At 40.5% G+C, this 18161-nt stretch overlaps 1 protein-coding gene across 2 annotated transcripts; it reads left to right on the forward strand.

Annotated features, from left to right (window-relative positions):
* The first annotated feature begins 2711 nt into the window (after positions 1-2711).
* antxr1b (ANTXR cell adhesion molecule 1b) lies at positions 2712-18155 on the forward strand. 2 transcript variants are annotated; one of them, XM_058049261.2, is made up of 19 exons: positions 2712-2924; positions 3595-3760; positions 5623-5694; positions 5781-5852; positions 5950-6031; positions 6105-6138; positions 6414-6493; positions 7006-7074; positions 7159-7239; positions 8808-8868; positions 9054-9152; positions 10607-10676; positions 10783-10861; positions 12013-12108; positions 12287-12334; positions 12566-12658; positions 13429-13596; positions 14648-14728; positions 15581-18155. In XM_058049261.2, exons 2-19 carry the CDS (start codon positions 3597-3599, stop codon positions 15908-15910), a joined length of 1779 nt encoding a protein of 592 aa, XP_057905244.2. In that variant the 5' UTR covers positions 2712-2924; positions 3595-3596; the 3' UTR covers positions 15911-18155. The 2 variants fall into 2 exon arrangements, with proteins under 2 accessions (XP_057905244.2, XP_057905261.2); XM_058049278.2 differs by having other exon boundaries at positions 12290-12334.
* Positions 18156-18161: the final 6 nt, after the last annotated feature.

An 18161-nucleotide genomic window follows, 5' to 3' on the forward strand; every position in this document is an offset into this window, starting at 1 on the left:
AGTAAAGTCTTGTTATATCGATATCGGTTAACAAATTACTACTTATTACGATACTATTTTCATTTCCCGGCAAATTTCTAGTCTTTTATGATATAATTAGTTCCGTTAGTACGATACCCGGTTATTATGATAATCCGGTTACTACGATGCCCTTTTCATCTCCCGCCAGCCAATTTGGTCTGCTTATATCGATACAAACGCAGCTTAAATCAATCTTTGCTTAAGGATTTCAATACCGTGTTCTTTTTTGGTATTGAAATCCTTAAGCAAAGATTGATTTAAGCTGCTCGACATTGTTCTATAGTATAGAACAATATCGAGTGCATTATTGCCCACTTGCAGTTCGGCGCAGGATCGGATATATGGATAGTTATATCGGTATTTTTTCCGACTCCCGAGAATATGGATATAACGAGACTTTACTGTATTTCTAAAAGCCTCCTATAATGGACAATTGACCTTTTAGTAGTCTTCTAACAGCATTAAAAGTCATAAAAAACATATAAAATAATAATAAATCATTGTACTAAAAAAAGGCTTCACTACACATCTTATACTAAATCCTGGAGCTCTGCCAATTATACAGTACATCCCTTGTTTGATCGTTTTGTTTCTCTTTGGCAAATAGGCTAACCTAGCATCAGGTTGTGGTTAAAATGTGACTGTAATGTTAGCATGGTAACTCACATAGCTATGCTTGTCTTGCTAATGTTTGCGTCCTCCTATCCTACTCTATGATGATATTTTTTTGCAGTGGTGTGCACTCAGGGCCAGCAAAGCAATCTCTGCTGGCCTAAACACTGACCTACATTTACCACACATACGTTTTGTGAGGTTTTGCCCGTCATCCACAGTCCTTACGTGGAAATCAATAAGGTAGGTAGGTAGGTAACACACTTCCATTACACTATTGTGGGAAATTTTAATTAGTGAAAAGCAACAGTTTGATAAAAGCCAAATTCATTCATTCATATATTTTCTATTTTCTATAGACCTCACAAGATGATGCAGGCATACCGAAATTAGTCTATGCCAGTATTCCATTATTCTGACCACATATCCTACATTAAAGGCGTCATGTTGTGGTTTTAGTCAAGCAGATTAAAGAGTTCACTGGTCTTCCCCATTAATAAATAGCTCATTTGCAGTGTGTCGTGACAACCTTTGAAAAGGTGGAAACTTATTTTTTTTCGTAAGTCAATTCACAGCCATGACTGCTTCAGCCTTGGCCTCAATGACCTCCAGTCTCCTGGCAACTACTGCGGAGAAGAGTGTGTGTTTGGAAGTGTACAGGATGTCACGAGTGGCAGGGAACCCCAAAACAGCTTGAGACTCCATAATTGACTAATTCATTGTTTGGCATGTTTGATGATTGAATTTGAGGACCATAATATTATAAACAGTTTCAGTAGGAGGTAATTTAATATCGCTAAACAACTGCAATATAAACTATTTATTATGATACATGAAATGTTTTCAATATAGCTAAACATAGCTGGGCTAAATGTAGTTGCAAAAATAGACTCTTTGTCAGCAAATCAGTAACATCTGTTTTCCACCCAAACGCTTGGAATGGGAAAAAGCACTAAGATGTAAGCAGATAATGCTGACTTGGGGGAATACAGCACAGTTTTTCATCATGTCCTGTTTGCAGTGTTTTTGCAGTAGTCTTTAAAAAAAGTAGATTGCTCTTGTCCACAACCACCAGGCCATGGCAGTTTCCGGTCAGGGGGCAGGGCCAAAACTTGAAGGAAGAATAATTACAAAGTTTTGTTCGATATTTGTAAATTACTATATCAAATTGTTCGTCAATGCGTCTCAATTTTGGAAATAAAAAGTATTATTGTATAGGAAAATAATATAGTGTTAGAAAGCCCGTAGTTATTGCATGTTTATGTTATTTGGCACAGCATTTATTCCCGGTGGTCCTCGAACCCAACATTATGTACCAGTAGTAATGTAATACATTTTCACCCCAACAATAAGGATAAGCGGCATTGAAAATGGATGGATGGGTATATAACAATGCTGTACAATAATTGCCATAGTTTGTCGTAAATTTACAAGGATAAAAGTTGTAATATTACCTTTGCTGAAGGCCAGACGTCACATCAGCTCCCCCTTTTCAGTTGTCTCAGGCAGTGCCTGTTATGACGGAGTATTAAAATAATCTGAGATTTTGGAGAGAGTATTTTATGAGAAATACTTGTGATATTCTGAGAATAAAGTTGTACATTTACAAGATTAAGGTCATGAATTGACAAGAACAACCCTGTAATATTTATGTCACAGGCATTGTCTGAGACAGCTATGAAAAGGGGGTACTCACGTGACCTTTGGCATGTGGAGGAGGCGGGGTGAGGAAGACCCCTTGACACTTATGGTAATATTACGACTTTATTGTTGTAAATGTACCATTTTAGTCTTGTAATATTCAGAATTTTTTCCCCTAAATATATTTCTTGTAACATGACTTGTTTCTCCAAAATTTTCGAAAATTTATTCTCGTAAATGAACGACTGTTTTTCTCAAATTTAAAAAATAAATTTCTCGTCGTAAATTTACGACCTTGTCATAAATCTATAAATGTTTTTTTTTCAATGTGGTCCTAATACGCTGTCATATTATTTATGACTACACTGTAGCCATTCAGTGAAGATAAAACGTGAATGTATGACAGGGTCTTGTATTGACATTATACAAGTAATAAAGTTATGAAGACAATTTAGCTGGGTATATCCTCTTAGCGGGTGTTTGAAATGGTTTTAAAAGTGGTGGTGAACAGTTTTTCTATAATTTGTACGTTAGTTCGTTAGTAATTACTTGCACCTGTGACTGGCTAAGTCTACGTTAGCCATGAGCTAATCCTTGAATGCGTCAGGAGCAAATTAGACCCCTCCCTCGGCATCAATGACAAAATACAGGTAATCATTCATGGCTGAAAAATGTGTGTTAAAATCCATAAAAAAAAAAAAGCTTACCAATTGGTTTTGTTGTGGTGGGTGGTGATAAAGTATGCCGTTTGTTGATCCGGTCTCCGTCATTCAGTTGTCTTCTGGTGCAAACCTGCACAATCAAATTGTTATTTTTTGAAATTGTTATTTTTTGACGTCGCCATTTTGAAAACAAAGCTATTATTCCACTCAGAACTGTTGCAACTCGAATATCAATAGGAAGTGAACTGCATGTTACATAATCACCGCTAGGTGGCACTGATGGATAAGGATGTCACTTTCACATTCAGCAGAAATTTGAAGTAATGCTAACAAATGTTCTGTTATTTTATGAAGAAGATGATAAAATATGTGTTATGTATTATGTGGTGTGAGGTTACAGCACTAGTTAATGAAGGGGATTGGGCTGCGGAGACCGGAGAAGGAAGGCCGGCTTGAAGCTTCACTCCCCCCCTTTCTTTCCTGTGCACATCTGTTGCTGAGGAGATGGAGGTCTTGATTGCAGACTTCATTGCTTCACAGCATGGCGAGCTGCATCGCAGGAGCTTACTGCTGAGACTTTGAAAGAAGATATCTTTTAAACCGGAGATGATCTCTTAACGTTACTGTTTTTTGTTTTGTTTTGTTTTTTTACTCCAAGGGATGTCCCAGCGTTGGAGCAGGCAGGTCCTGCTTGGTGTGGAAGTGGGCATTGTGGTGGTGGTGCCGCTGCTGCTGGTGCTTGGTGCTGCAGGACAGAGCCAGGGTGATAGGGAAGCTGGGTCGTCTTGCTATGGAGGATTTGACCTTTACTTTGTGTTGGACAAGTGAGTGCAATTTGTTTTGTACTTGATCAAGGAATTGAGATGTCCTCCAAGGATATTTCAAAAACATTTACTGTTTTTTCTACACTATTGAAAATTGTATATGTAAGGGCTGTCAACTGGTGCAGCTGTGCGGGAGTACTACGGGAAACCTCACTACCTGACACCTTAAGGGTTGGGCTGGACATCTTGTTGATAGCTGCGTCTTTCAGCTCCATGCCTACCGCTGTCGACGCTCTTATTTGGTAGACTGTGGGTCGGGTCTGGGGACAAAGCAGGTTACAGTACATATAGAATATGATAGTTGCATATATGTCTACACTCTTTACCTTCAGGACCAATTTGGTCCTGCTGACTTCCATAATAGACACACATTTTGACGGCTTAAAACGTGTAAAAATGGTTTGCTGTATTTGGACTTTTATGAGTGTTTTGGGACCCAAGACTAATGAATTTATTTATCATAAACTAGAAACTCTTATAAGATGTTTTAAAAAAAGCATATGTGCATATACTGTATGCATAAATATCTCCTTTGTACAAATGAACACCTCCTCTCAAATCCATGCCTCACTCTGAATAAACAGTAGTATCGTCCACTGAGTAATAAACTGCCGTCAAGCATGCAAGTCAATAAACAACTGCAATCGGTAGCACAATCGTTGTGATAAAAGTAAAAAAAAAAAAGTCAAACTGCAGCCACGCGTCACTAAAAGGACAGCTGTAGCCCACATCTCCTCCCAAGCGTCAAGAACCCTTTCTCCATGAGAGCCAGCTGTTCCAAAGAGCGTTTTTGGCCGCCTCAGCACTATGGGACTCACATCACAGGATGATAAATGAAAACATCATGAGGGAGGAGAGAGAGAGAGAGAAACGGAGCAGTGCAGCAAGACAAAGAATGCTTCTTTTGATTTGATTGTTTATATTTTTGTCAAATTACCATTACCATATTGACTATCATTATCTTGAAGTTAGCATGGTAACTCCTCTGTTTGAGGCACTTTTGTCTTTTTTGAGTAGGCCTCTTTCACCAGGCTACTGGTGTATGTGTGATTGACAGGAAGAAAAGCTCTGACTTGCTTGGGGGAGAAGTTGTTTGGAGCCACATGTTTACTTGCTGACTCTTTTCCAGGCAAAAAACATTTTTATATTTGGGTCAATGTGGTATATAAAGTATATTTTAAATACATTAATGTATTTGGTGTCGGTGCTGCCATCTTTGATCAGTTCTCTTCACGGACAAAAACTTCTGGGCTGATTTCCATGACATTTATTGGAGGGGTGGGCCAAAGTATTACATTCTTGAGTGGACTGGAAATTCTATGCAGATCCGAGATTTTTTATCCACTGTCATTGACGTTGTGAAATGTGTTCGGGCGATATGATGTGACGTGAAGTAAACATTTGACAGCATACAAAAATTAACCTTACGTATGAGCGAAACGGAGAAAGCATGAATGTTACACCCAACAATAATCCAGCGACTACTTGCCAACAAAGCATGGCATAGGAGACTTACTCATTTCAGATGCAATGCAGGTGTGCTTAGTTGCTCCGCCCACCACAGGAAGGAGGAACTAGAAGCAGAATACAAACCAGTAGAAGAAAATGTTGACTTAGTACAATAAAATACCAACACAATAACATGACAATAACATGACAATCACTGCAATATTACATCCATAGCTTTAGTATTTTTCTTTTGTAAGATTGCATCCATAAGAATTGTAATACACACCATTGGACTACCAATTGATCCACAGATCTGATGTACTATAAAATAGTATTCATAAAAATAGTATTTTTCAATGGACATGAATGAATAAATGTATATGAACAATGTCCGCTTGTTGATGTGTTCTCAGATCTGGCAGCGTCCAACATTACTGGAATGAAATTTATTATTTTGTGGACCATCTGGCTCAGAAGTTTATCAGGTATTTGTTGTGGATTAAGGATTCAAGAAAAAAAACAAGAAAAAAAACAAACACATAAATTAACAGTCTCTTTTCTCCCTGTCAAGTCCACAACTGAGGATGTCCTTCATCGTCTTTTCAACACAAGGACGGACAGTCATGGCACTAACAGAAGACAGGTGCCGCATTAACACATAACACACACTCTCCTCAGTCTTTTATGGTTGTTTTTAGTCCTTTTTATCATAATATTTTTTTGGTTCTTTATCCATCCAGAGAGCAAATACGAGCCGGGTTGGCGGAGCTCCGAATGGTCCAACCGGGTGGAGACACCTACATGCACCTTGGCTTTGAAAGAGTGAGAACTGTTTGAGAGCTGAGTTGTTAGTATTAAACTTGCCTTATCCAATTCCCTGAACGTCTGTTCTCAGGCCAGTCAACAAATTTACTACGCGACAGGTGATGGTGAGTCGAAGATTTTTTTCCTCCACTTTTAATGATATGCTTTTGCTGTGGAGTTCCTGTGTCCATCCATTGTAAACCAGTACCAGTAGCGTGTGTATTTGTGGTTGTAGTTTGCAGAAGTGTAGATAATGAATGCTGACAACTGCAACCATACAAATGATCTATGTTAAATTAGTATCAAGATTACCGGTGTAACACAAGAGTCAAAGACATATTTGTATAAAGAAGTTTCTATTTGTGTTAAGTAGCACATTTTCAATGTGTCTGTGTTCCAGGCTACCGGACAGCCAGCGTCATCATAGCCTTAACAGACGGCGAACTGAGAGAAAATCAATTTGATCTGGCTCAAAGAGAGGCAAGAGAACTACACACAACAAAAATATAAACAAACCACTTTGGCTTTTGTTTCCATCTTTCATGAAGTCAAAGATTTAAAAATACTATGTACACAAAAGGCCCATTTCTCTCAAATATCCCTCACTAATCTGTCTAAATCGTACCTTTCCGATATAATACATCTACCTCATATTCGTGACATGTCAACATGATTAGACCACATGAAGATTGCACACGTGTGCCTTGGTCTGGCCGCAATAAAACATTTCCGGCATATTTTCATCATTTCTGCATGCTCTCTGTTGTCATTTTCACAACCAGAGTTCATCTCTCAAACGGTCTTGTGTTCCTTTTAACCAAACCAAACATATCAAATGTGAACACACTCTTGAACTTGGTGGTTGATGGGTGTGTTCCATCACTAAATGACCCCCCCCACCCACCCACCCACCAAGCAGCTGCATTTTTTAGTGATTTAACCTTTGACGTTAACCCGTTTGATGTTTTCTTGTGCTTATTTAAACAAACCAGGCTAGCAGAGCGCGACAGTTGGGTGCCACTGTGTACTGTGTGGGAGTGAAAGACTTCAATGAAACCCAGGTGAATGAAGCGAACAACAGCAATAGCGTACAAATGAATGCTATGTGCCACAGATAATCAAAATGGCGCAAAATGTTTCTGCAGCTGTCAACCATTGCCGACAGCCAGGACCATGTCTTCCCCGTGACGGATGGATTTCACACCCTGCAAGGGGTCATTGACTCGGTATGTGAGTGAAGTTCTCACACACAAAAGCATTTCGCTTCAACGCTAATTAGCCAAACCGCTTGTGTGTTTGTTGTCTGCTGGGAAAAGTTTTAAAACGTGACTTACTTTCCACAATGGCATTGAAAACTTGGTGGCCATTCCCGTCAGATCCGGTAAAAACAGACTTACTATCCGCTGAAAATGACCACACACAGCCGTTGTTGTCCCGTGAGTCACAAGATAATTGTGTCTTGCCTACATGGTGGAAGCGTCATGGTCTGGGGCAGACAGTGGGACAATTGATGGGAAAACCCAAATTCCACCAGAAACTAAGCTGCATGACAGGTTTACAACATGACAGGGAGCCCAAACAAACCTGCCTTGGTGAGGAAGCTGAAGGTGATGGAGTCGCCAAGTGCGTCTCCTACAGACCTGAACCCAATTGACCACCTGTGGGTCATCCTGAGGTGAAAAGAAGAAATGTACACCAGCTATTTAGTGGCTTTTAATGGCTGGGAATTAATTTATTTGTTGGGTACAATAAATCTATACAGTCCCATGACTTGGCTGTACCTCAGGGGTCTCAAACTCAATTTACTTGGGGGCCACTGGAGCTCGGGTTTGGGTGAGACTGGGCTGCATCAGGTTTTCCAAAAAAAAGCACGCATTTATTAAAAACAAAAAAATTAAAAAAAACTTTGCTTTAGTTCCGATTTTCTACAAGAAAAGCTCTGATAAAACATTCCACTGTTCTCAAATATCTTAATTTTTATTTTTCTGCACAAAATAAGATGAAAAATAAATAAACAAATCAAGAATAAAGAAAATCAATCAATCAGTAATAAATAAATATAAAATAATAATAAAACGGCAAATAATAAAAACTTAAGAAACCACGTATAGTTGGTGGGTAGACAAATTATTTTGTTCAGATTAAAATTAAAGCATTATTAGAGCCCTGTAGACATGACAAAACACGACTATAGTCACATTTATACTCTTTTTATTTACAACATATTGCGCAACTGCAGGGTCTTGAGACACATGCTAACTCGCAAACTAGAGAGCGAGCGACCTAAACGGTAGCCTTCAAGTTATTTCCTTTAAACTTAAATAGCCAAAAACTTACCACTTCCACACGGATAGGGAGGTTAACTATTAACAGTTATTTAACCTTTAACATGAACATTAATCAAACGTAATAATTTTTTCTGGGTACATGATACCATACAGCATCCATATCAAACTTGCGCGGGCCGCACTAATATTAAACTTTCATATCAAGGCGGGGGCCTTAAACTAGTGTCCTGAGGGCCAAATGCCGCGTGTTTGACACCCCTGCTGTACCTCAACACAAGGGAGACAGGACTAGCCATACATGGCCAAACATTTATTGGCATGTCTGGATCGAGACAAAGTATAGGATTTACATGATTCAGTTTGGACAAACACTTTGAAACGGATTAATAAGCAGTTAAAGGTCATGGTACCACTAAAATGTCAGGAGTGTATTTATACAGTATTTAGCAGAGACTATACATTTAATGGAATGGATTTTTAAATTTGTTTTATGGTTAATGTTATAGATCCTGAAAAGGTCATGCATTGAGATTCTGGCTGTTGAGCCCTCCAGCATCTGTGCAGGAGGTAAGGAGGATTATTTTTAGCCTTTTCGCCACTGCGATGACTGATTCAAATTCGAAATCCGTTTTCATTGTAAATCTGCCTTGTTTACAAGAGGTTGCTTGGCGGGAATTCTTTTTTTTAATAACAATTCTGCCAACTAAACAACAGAAGGACTGATTATTTCAATAACTTCAATGCTACCTCAGAATCTTTCCAGGTGGTAATCAGGGGAAATGGTTTCTTCCACGCCCGTGATGTGCAGAAAGTCCTCTGCAGCTTCCGCATCAACGACACAGTGACTTTCAGTAAGTACCTGTTCCAACAGATCATATTATTATTATTTTTTAATGGGGCTCAGTGCAGCGAGTTCATACATAAAAGCACAAAAATGATTCGTCTTGGAGCTGCCAACTGTTCCTGTATTCGAGGGGAAAAGCCCCTCCAATTAAGATGCCTTCAAGTGGATTGTATATAAACGCAAAGCCCTCTGCTGTGTGCAGTGCCGAGCCAGAACCGAGCCAAACCAGCATATTTGGCGGTAAAAGTGGTCCGTTGGAGCGAATTAAGTAGCTGAAGAGCCAGATAGATTTCCCAGGAGTTTGGCGAGATGTTTGTCAAGTCTGTGCGCTTGCTGCCTGCGGTATTTATTAGGCAGACACGCGATTTGTTTTTGAAACACAGTTTTATAGAGCAAATAAAAACGATGATTTAGCTGATTTATTGCTGTGGCAGTCAACAAAGACACAAGGAGGAAGGAAGAGCGGAGTGTATGATGTAGTAAGGGTGCCTTCACACTTGTTATGTTTGTTCTGCAAAGTATGCTTTGTTTGGGCGAGTGTGAATGTATGCCAGAATTTGAACCGTCGTGTGCACCAAACATAGTTCGGTTCAGCTCAGCTCACTTTTAGCTCAAATGTGAACATTACACAGAGCAGAGTTAAAATGACCTCATTCAGAAATGATACATTTGTAAGAGAATAGGCGTTTGAAGTACTGTCTTGCTGCTCTGCATTCTCCTTGTTTCTTTCAAAGTATGTTTTACGAGCTTTTGGTGAAATCTGGCAAATATACTGTAGCAGAATGTAAAAGAAAAACACAGCAGATTGAGTTTTGGTTACAAATATTTGAGTTTTGTTACGAAAATATGCATACAGTCTGTTCTTTAGTACGCTATCAAAAATACCACTTAAAAAAACTCAAATTTGAATGCAGTAAAAGTGTGTATATAACAACATGTAGTATCTCTATGATATTAGAGCCAAAAACATCAACCTGTCCATTGTTTACGTTTAGACCAGTCTGGTGGGTAATGGGTGAGGAAAAAGTGCTCTGTTGTCCCCTCTCACCCTGCTTAGGATCAGCTGGTATAACATTCAAGCCTTCTCAGATGTCTAAAGGGGGGAGGGGGGATGTGGATCCCATCGAGAAGGAGCGGCGTCTTTGCACACATTTGACACCCTGCTCCTGGACCCAGTGTAAACAAACCACAGCCCTGCTCGTTGGCCTCCTTTCTCACTTGCAAAAGGGGAAGTGCAGGAATTTAGTGACAAAGACAAAAAAAATCTCTTGATGCTTTCATTGCTTCAAAAATGCATCACTTTGTAAAAATTCTCATTTTGTTGAATGCGGTATTTCAGTTTTTTTTTTTGGCAATTTAAACATATTCCTGTGTTTAAATATGACATGTAATAAACAAACAAATAAACCATAGAATACACATGCTGACCTACTGTATTTGGCTTTAATTATCATTGCACAGTGAAAAGGCCTTTGGTGGTGAGAGACACCTACCTTCTGTGCCCAGCTCCCATTTTGGAAAAAGAAGGAATGTAAGTAAAATGCATTACTCCAATGAGCGTAAAACTACTAGAGTGCTGCACCGCTAAACAGGAAATATAATCAATCTCATTCACGCGTGCTTGCTGTTTTCTGCAGGGCCGCCACGCTCCACGTCAGCATGAACAACGGCCTGAGTTTCATATCCAGCTCTGTCACCATTACTGCTGTCACTTGTGTGAGTATCATGCTAAGAGCCAGAAGAAAACTCAAGTCTCACTCTCCTGCTGTGCGTTGACATCACCGTTACATTATATGCCTCCCGGTGACGCCAAGTTCACTTTATCTCCCACCGATCTTAAAATCCTGGATGATTTGAAAACCATCTGCCACACATACACCTTCTAGTATACGTTACTGCATTTCACCAGCATCCCGTACTTGGAAACATCATGGAAGGTACTATTTTAAACCTCATTTTAGTGTGCACAGTCAAAATGCATAATAAAATGAAATTAGACGCCCTAAAATCCCTCCCAAAAAATTAAAAAATGTTGACTCAAACCAGACAAGCCACAGGTCAGTTGCCACCTCCACTGCCAAATCGGATGGAGAAATATTTTAGTCATCAATTGTCAGACGCCCAAGTCTAATTCCCCGTGTGTGTATCTGCTATCAATTATACACATTACTTTGTGAAAACACTCCTGCTCTTGGTTTGCATTCTCTATTTTTTGCCTTGGGGGTCGGAGGGGGGATTTGATTGTGTCCAGATCGTTCTCCATGGATATACGACATAGGAAAAGGCTGTTTTAAGGAACATGATGAAAAAATGCAATGTGTATCTTAAAATGAAGTGCAGTAATCCCTCGTTTATCACAGAAAATTGGTTCCAGACTCGACTGTTACAAGTGAACTTCTGCAAAAAAGGATTTGTTATATACATATATATGTATATAAACTGAATATTTTAGAGTAGAGAAAACCTGTTTCTAAATGCTTTTAGAGCCCTCTATACACGGACTAACACCCCTATAGTCACCTATACACTCGTGTTACCCAATATAGTAGACTTAAGAGTAAATAAGCCGTGTAATACATAAATACGTGTTCTCACGTGTGTTACTATAAATGTGTTCCCTAAGGAAACTGAGTGGTGGGTTGACAGGAAGTGACGTCGGGGGTTTTACTGTGTTTTAGTTTTAGCTTGGCGTGGGTTACAGCTGCACCTTCTCTAACAGAACAAAGGCCGACATTTTCCTTTACATTTTCTCATGCACTCCACATTATATACGAGTAGCATGACCGGTTTGCAATCCCTGCTGTAATTAAGAGCATTTCCGGTAGACTAAATCAGACTAAGTTACAAGGGTGTGTTTTTCTGACCAGTCTGACGGGACCTTTGTGGCCATCGCTCTGCTTATCCTGCTGCTCCTGCTCATCATTGTTCTCCTGTGGTGGTTCTGGCCTCTCTGTTGCACTGTGGTAAGACAATGCACAGTAATACCCATTAGGTACGCCTGCACAACCGAGCAAGAGCTTTATGTAAAAAAGATCTGTGTTTAACACCATCATACTTAAAGAGAGTGCCTTGTAACATTAAAACAAAACAAACATAACGTCCTTTCAGGATCTCTAATTTAAAACCTGTGTAATTGCCAAGCAGGTCATTCATGAGCCGCCTCCACCGCCATCAGAGGACGACTTCTCTGTGAGTGATTTTCATCATTTCATAGACACCCATCTCCTCAGTACGCCTCTATTATTCATACTCATGCATGTTTACTGAATAGGCTCTTCCCCATTGTTATGGAAGTTGGTTAGTAGTTATTAGCAGAGTGATCCTGAATGCCAAACAAGGCTACTAAAAACTAAACGTAACATTGTGTTTGACATTTCTATGCTGCAATTGTAAAACCCTTGGACTTTCATTCTTGTCAAGGATGACGAGGATGACTTTCACAAGAAGAGATGGCCCACAGTGGATGCCTCGTACTACGGAGGTCGAGGTGTTGGAGGCATCAAAAGAATGGAGGTAAGTGGAAAGGGCATTCCCAAGGCAAAACATATCGAGGATATGTACATTTATTTTAAAATGCGCGGAGAAGGCTTTTTTTTTTTTTTTTTTTTTCAAACTTGGGAGTGGTGGGCTCAGCTAACTGGGGGCGAGTTTGAGCCAGTGTCATGACATCATGAAACACTTCAAAAGTGAGTTTGAGTGCCTGTTCTTTCAAAAGTGGAGCAAGTGAGGGAAATAATAGAATTTTGTCACATTTGATGCTCATAAATAGGCTGCGGAGACGCATTATACTTTTGGGGCATCATTGAAAAGTCAATTTTGAATGTCTTCCACTTCCGCTATGCTTCATGTGGACACTAGGGGGCATACTGACATGGCATCTGTGGGTTGCTATGACACTTCATTTCTTCCTTTGGCCGTGCTTTATGACCACATCTGTCAGCATTTACATGCACTTTGCAGCTGAGACTGTGCTTCATAATAACAGGCGACAGCAGACTTTCGCTTAAACACTGCGAGCTGAACCACACAAATGAGAGGTCAAGAGGGGCCACACATCTGTCCAGGATAATGAAACGTCAAGGAGACGACACAAGTTAAAAAGCACATCTCAGGAGGCTTCTCTCCTGTAAACAGACACTGATGGAAAATACGCATTTGTTTGAAGGCTTCATGACTTATTTGCGTAATGGACTGCTCAAGGTCAATTTCACATCACCCCTTTTTTTGCCGAATCGTTTGTTTTTTGGTAGCTTTTGAGGAAAAATTTGGTTGTTTCCTTGCAGGTCCGCTGGGGTGACAAAGGCTCTACCGAGGAGGGAGCCAAGTTGGAAAAAGCTAAGAACGCTCGAGTTGTGATGCCTGAAGAGGAACCAGAGCTGCCTCCTCCGTCACGGCCGCACTACTTCGTGCGAAAACCCACACACTCTCACAAGTGGTACTCTCCCATCAAGGTGCTCGCATTTATATGACATACATTCAACTCCACACCATTACAAACCACAACCACAGTACAGTATATAACCTGCTATTAGGTTATCTTCCAAGACCACACACAAAATGGCGAAAACGTAATTGAAACACCCATAAAAATGTCACATTTGACACATGGCTTGTCATGGCTCACACACATTAAATACATTCTTATTTATAAAATGTATAGGTACTCACCACTAATGAATGATAGTGGAAGATGATTCTGCATCTGACAGCACATCCTTATGTCGTTAAAAGGGGGAGATGTCTCCTGGGATTTAAAAAGAACAAGCAAATGGCCCCCGGCCCGCACTTTGGACACTCTTATTGAGTCCTGCTCCAAAGCACCTAAAAGCCTACTGTTAAACCTACCACATTTAATACATTCATTTTCTACCGCTTTTTCCTCGCGAGGGTTGCGGGGGTGCTGGAGCCTATTCCAGCTGTCTTTGGGCGAGGGGCGGGCCAGCCAATCACAGGGCACATATAGACAAACAACCATTCACACTCACATTCATACCTATGGACAATTTGGAGTGGCCAATTAACCTAGCATGTTTTTGGAATGTGGGAGGAAACCGGAGTACCCGGAGAAAACCCACGCATGCACAGGGAGAACATGCAAACTCAGAGATGGCCGAGGGTGGAATTGAACCCTGGTCTCCTAGCTGTGAGGTCTGTGCGCTAACCACTCAACCGCCATGCCGCCCATATTTAATACAGTACTGTAATAATTGAAAACTACTTAGGATGCCTATTGATCTACAGCCAGTATTGGTGTCCCATTTTGCCAGGAAATGGTTAAGTAATGTGTGTTTTCTAATGAATCAGTCAGCTGGTAATGAGAAGCAGACGTCGACTGAGCTTATTCCTAAATACGGAATCTTTTCAGCAGGTGTTACTCCTCACAAGAATAACATTCTTTCCACCAATCAAAACTTGCCATGGCGGGACATGGCAGTCACACACACACACAGAATGTCGAACACAGCCATTTAATTGAATTATGTGTGTCTCATGTACTTACAGGGCAAACTGGACGCTCTGTGGGTTTTCCTGAGACGAGGCTATGACAGAGTGTCAGTTATGCGACCTCATCCTGGAGACAAGGTGAGACGTTAAATATTCATTCATTCATTCATTCATTTTCTACCGCTTTTTCCTCACTAGGGTCGCGGGGGTGCTGGAGCCTATCCCAGCTGTCTTGGGGCGAGAGGCGGGGTACACCCTGGACTGGTGGCCAGCCAATCACAGGGCACATATAGACAAACAACCATTCACACTCACATTCATACCTATGGACAATTTGGAGTAGGAATTAACCTAGCATGTTTTTGGAATGTGGGAAGAAACCGGAGTACCCGGAGAAAACCCACGCATGCACGGGAGAACATGCAGACATTAAATATAAGAGAATAAAATAAGATGAACAGTGGCAACAATGTTTTTTTTAATTTTATTTATCCATATAGTCCACAATCTGATGAAGTAACTGCACTCACAGTTGTCAGTTAGGGTAGTTAACTATTACCTAACGAGTATCGGCCGATATTCAAGGCTGCGATATTGGAATGGGATCGGACTCTATAGCCCAAATTGTGTTTAACTTCAGAGGTTCAACTGTATAAGAACAACAGACACGTTTGCAGACAAGGGGGAACAACAAAAGCTTCTTCATAATAATGTTCCCCAGGAGACAGTGCTCTTCTGCAGAAGTCATTAAAAAAAAAAAAAGTGCTTCCTCCAGCTTCCAGAGTCAGCATGGCGGGTTGGGTAGGAATGTTCCTTTCTTCCATGACACTCATTTACTCACGCAAGGCATTTTTATGTGGCTTTCCATCTGTTGAAAGCTGCCAGTGGCTGGAGATACCACGGCAGACAGCTAGCTGCTTCTTGTCTCATTATTGATTCGTCAAAAAAAAAAACACCGACCTGTGACTAAAAGTACGATTTTCATTCCAGGGCAAGTGCATCAACTTCACCCGGACCAAGTCCTACCCGGCTGCTCGCTATCCCATCTACAAGCATCCCTCCTCGCCCATCTACACATTGCCCCACGGTGGCCAACATCCCCCCTCAGACGACGTCTTCACCTTGCCCCCCTCGCCCACCTCCACTCTCCCACCCTTGCCCCATTCGCCTCCCCCGCCCCTCAACAACGCCCGGTCCCTCTCGGCGCTCTCCTTGCCCACCGTCTCCCTGCCGCCCCCGCCTCAGGGTCCGCCGCCCTGTAGAGCCCCGCCTCCGTCCCGCCCACCGCCACGCCCCAATCAGGACGACCACTGGTGCTGAAGAACTCCTGAAAGTTTTCTACTTTCTCTTAAAAGTAGCGGCTGATGTGCAATGAACTGCTTTTTTGTCCTAGAGAACCGTTTTCTTCATCCCTTTGTCGCGTCAAGCTAGCATAACATCCCAGTCCAAAGAAAAACAGATCATATCGTTTGCTTTGAGATGTCTAATCACAATAATGGTGGAAATGATCCGTTCCTGTGTCATAACTGGCACCTTCACACCTCCCGATACAGTTATGCAAATGGTTAAGTAGCATTTAAAAAAAGTTAACTACCATAATAAGATTATGTCAATATGATAACAGTCTCATTTATCTAATGTGCCAACTCTTAGTGTAAAAAGAAGCTCACCACTAATGCCTTGTAAACACAACAAAATGTGCATATAAAGGCTAGCAAGTCTCGCCGCCAACTTTTGATGCACATTTTTCCATATTTCTGAATATTACTAACTTAGGGGCGTTCAAATTTTGAATTACAATTGTTGAGTCGTGATACTTCAAATTTAAAAAAAAATAGGGCTGTCTAATGACTAAAAATTTTAATCAATTAATTTTTCACTTAATTAATCATGATTAATCAACATTTGCAACTGTGTGAAATATGCTCATTTGTACTGTAATTTATAAACAAAAAGATACATGTATTTGTGTGTACTAACAGCTCCAAATGAAGTGAAAATTTAACTAGGCTAACTAAGCTAAGCTAAAAGATAGCACACTTGCCTCTGTAATAGTAGTATAGTAACATTTGTTAATGTTCATAGCAACATTTCAATCACGCTACAGTATAACTAATGAGTGATGAAGCGATGCGTTCAAAGACACCAAGTCATTCAAGTTAAATTCACATTTTGAGTGTATTACCTGGGATTTCCGAGCATATTCACATACATCAAATTGCACTTTTGCAGTAAGAGTTTTAGGTTAGTGAGTGATAATAACTACTTATTGTTTTTCTTGGTCTTTCTGTTTATTTAGACCACACATAAGCGCATAATTACGACATTATTGTGATTTTCGGAGTGTACATGAATGCATCTCGCGGTCATCTCGTGACAAAGAGGAGGACTTGTGAGTTGGAGATACATACACGCTGTTGGAACCGCACTGCTGTTGAATAAAGTTAGAAAAGAGAGACTTTGGTGCGAATGGCTAGCAAAGTGCTCCCAAACTCCACTTCAGTGTTTTGGTGTTATAAATATAACGCTATTATTAAGATTAATCATAATAGTCAAAATTGGAGGCTGGCCATTCAACCAGATGAACCCTGCTGTGATTAGGAAACCGGCGAGGCATCAGCAGCACATAAATCTCCCCAGCTGTCAGCAAGGAAAAAAAAAAAACTGTCACCTCATTTGCAGTGCGTGAGGCTGACGTCAAAAGATTTTTGAGGTTTGTCAGGACTGGAAAATCATGCCGAAGTTCATGCGGCGGCTGGAATTCATGCAGGGTTTGCAGGCCCTTGATTGATTTGTTAAGTAAGAGTTAGTTTTCCTACCTGCTGGCTCGCATCTGTTGTGCGGACTTTGATGGATGATTTGTGGATAATTTAAATAAAATACATGAGTTTGACCGTTCCAAGTGTAGTGTAGCAGTAAAGAGGCATTCAAAGGAAAAAAAATGCCTTGAAGATTGTTTGTTTGTTTGTTTGTTTGAAAGTCAATGTTGCCCAACAAATGAGGCCCGTTTTCTAACCAAAGAGCAAAGTTTGGGTTATCAACTGTGGACATTCCTGTTATTCTGATTTTGGAAAGATGTGGCGCAACACCCTGGAAAAGTCTAAATTCCACAATGGCATCTCAAAGGAAAACAAACGGTAAAAATAGACAGACAGGAGAAAAATATTGCATACATGTGACCTTTGACTGTCAGTTTTTGCTCCAGAAAGCTTATTTTCTTCAAACTCTCCTGTCATGTTTAGTATGTTGATATTAAGAGTTGTTATATCCGTCAATATGTTTTTATTTGAGGTGGGGCGTTTACTTTTCAAGCGACTGACGATTAATTGGGCCGTCTATTCGTCACTATTTCAGGAACCATTGTTATACTACCCAATGCGGTGCAGCCTTGGTGAAAATATCTTTTCCATATGCTTCCGTTAAGTTTTTTTTTTATTCCTTTTGGAAAAGCTTTCAGAGACAGTCTGACATACGGTGCAGTCCCGTGGGAGTGTTAGCTCATGTAAGGCGTTTCTCTGGGAAGGAACGGAAGGAAACTGACCACAATAAAAGTCAAGTCCAACATCCATGC

This window comes from Doryrhamphus excisus, linkage group LG10 (genome assembly GCF_037039965.1).
Source record: "Doryrhamphus excisus strain RoL-2023G ecotype Guam linkage group LG10, RoL_Dexc_Guam_v1.1, whole genome shotgun sequence".
In the NCBI taxonomy this organism is placed as follows: Eukaryota; Metazoa; Chordata; class Actinopteri; order Syngnathiformes; family Syngnathidae; genus Doryrhamphus; species Doryrhamphus excisus.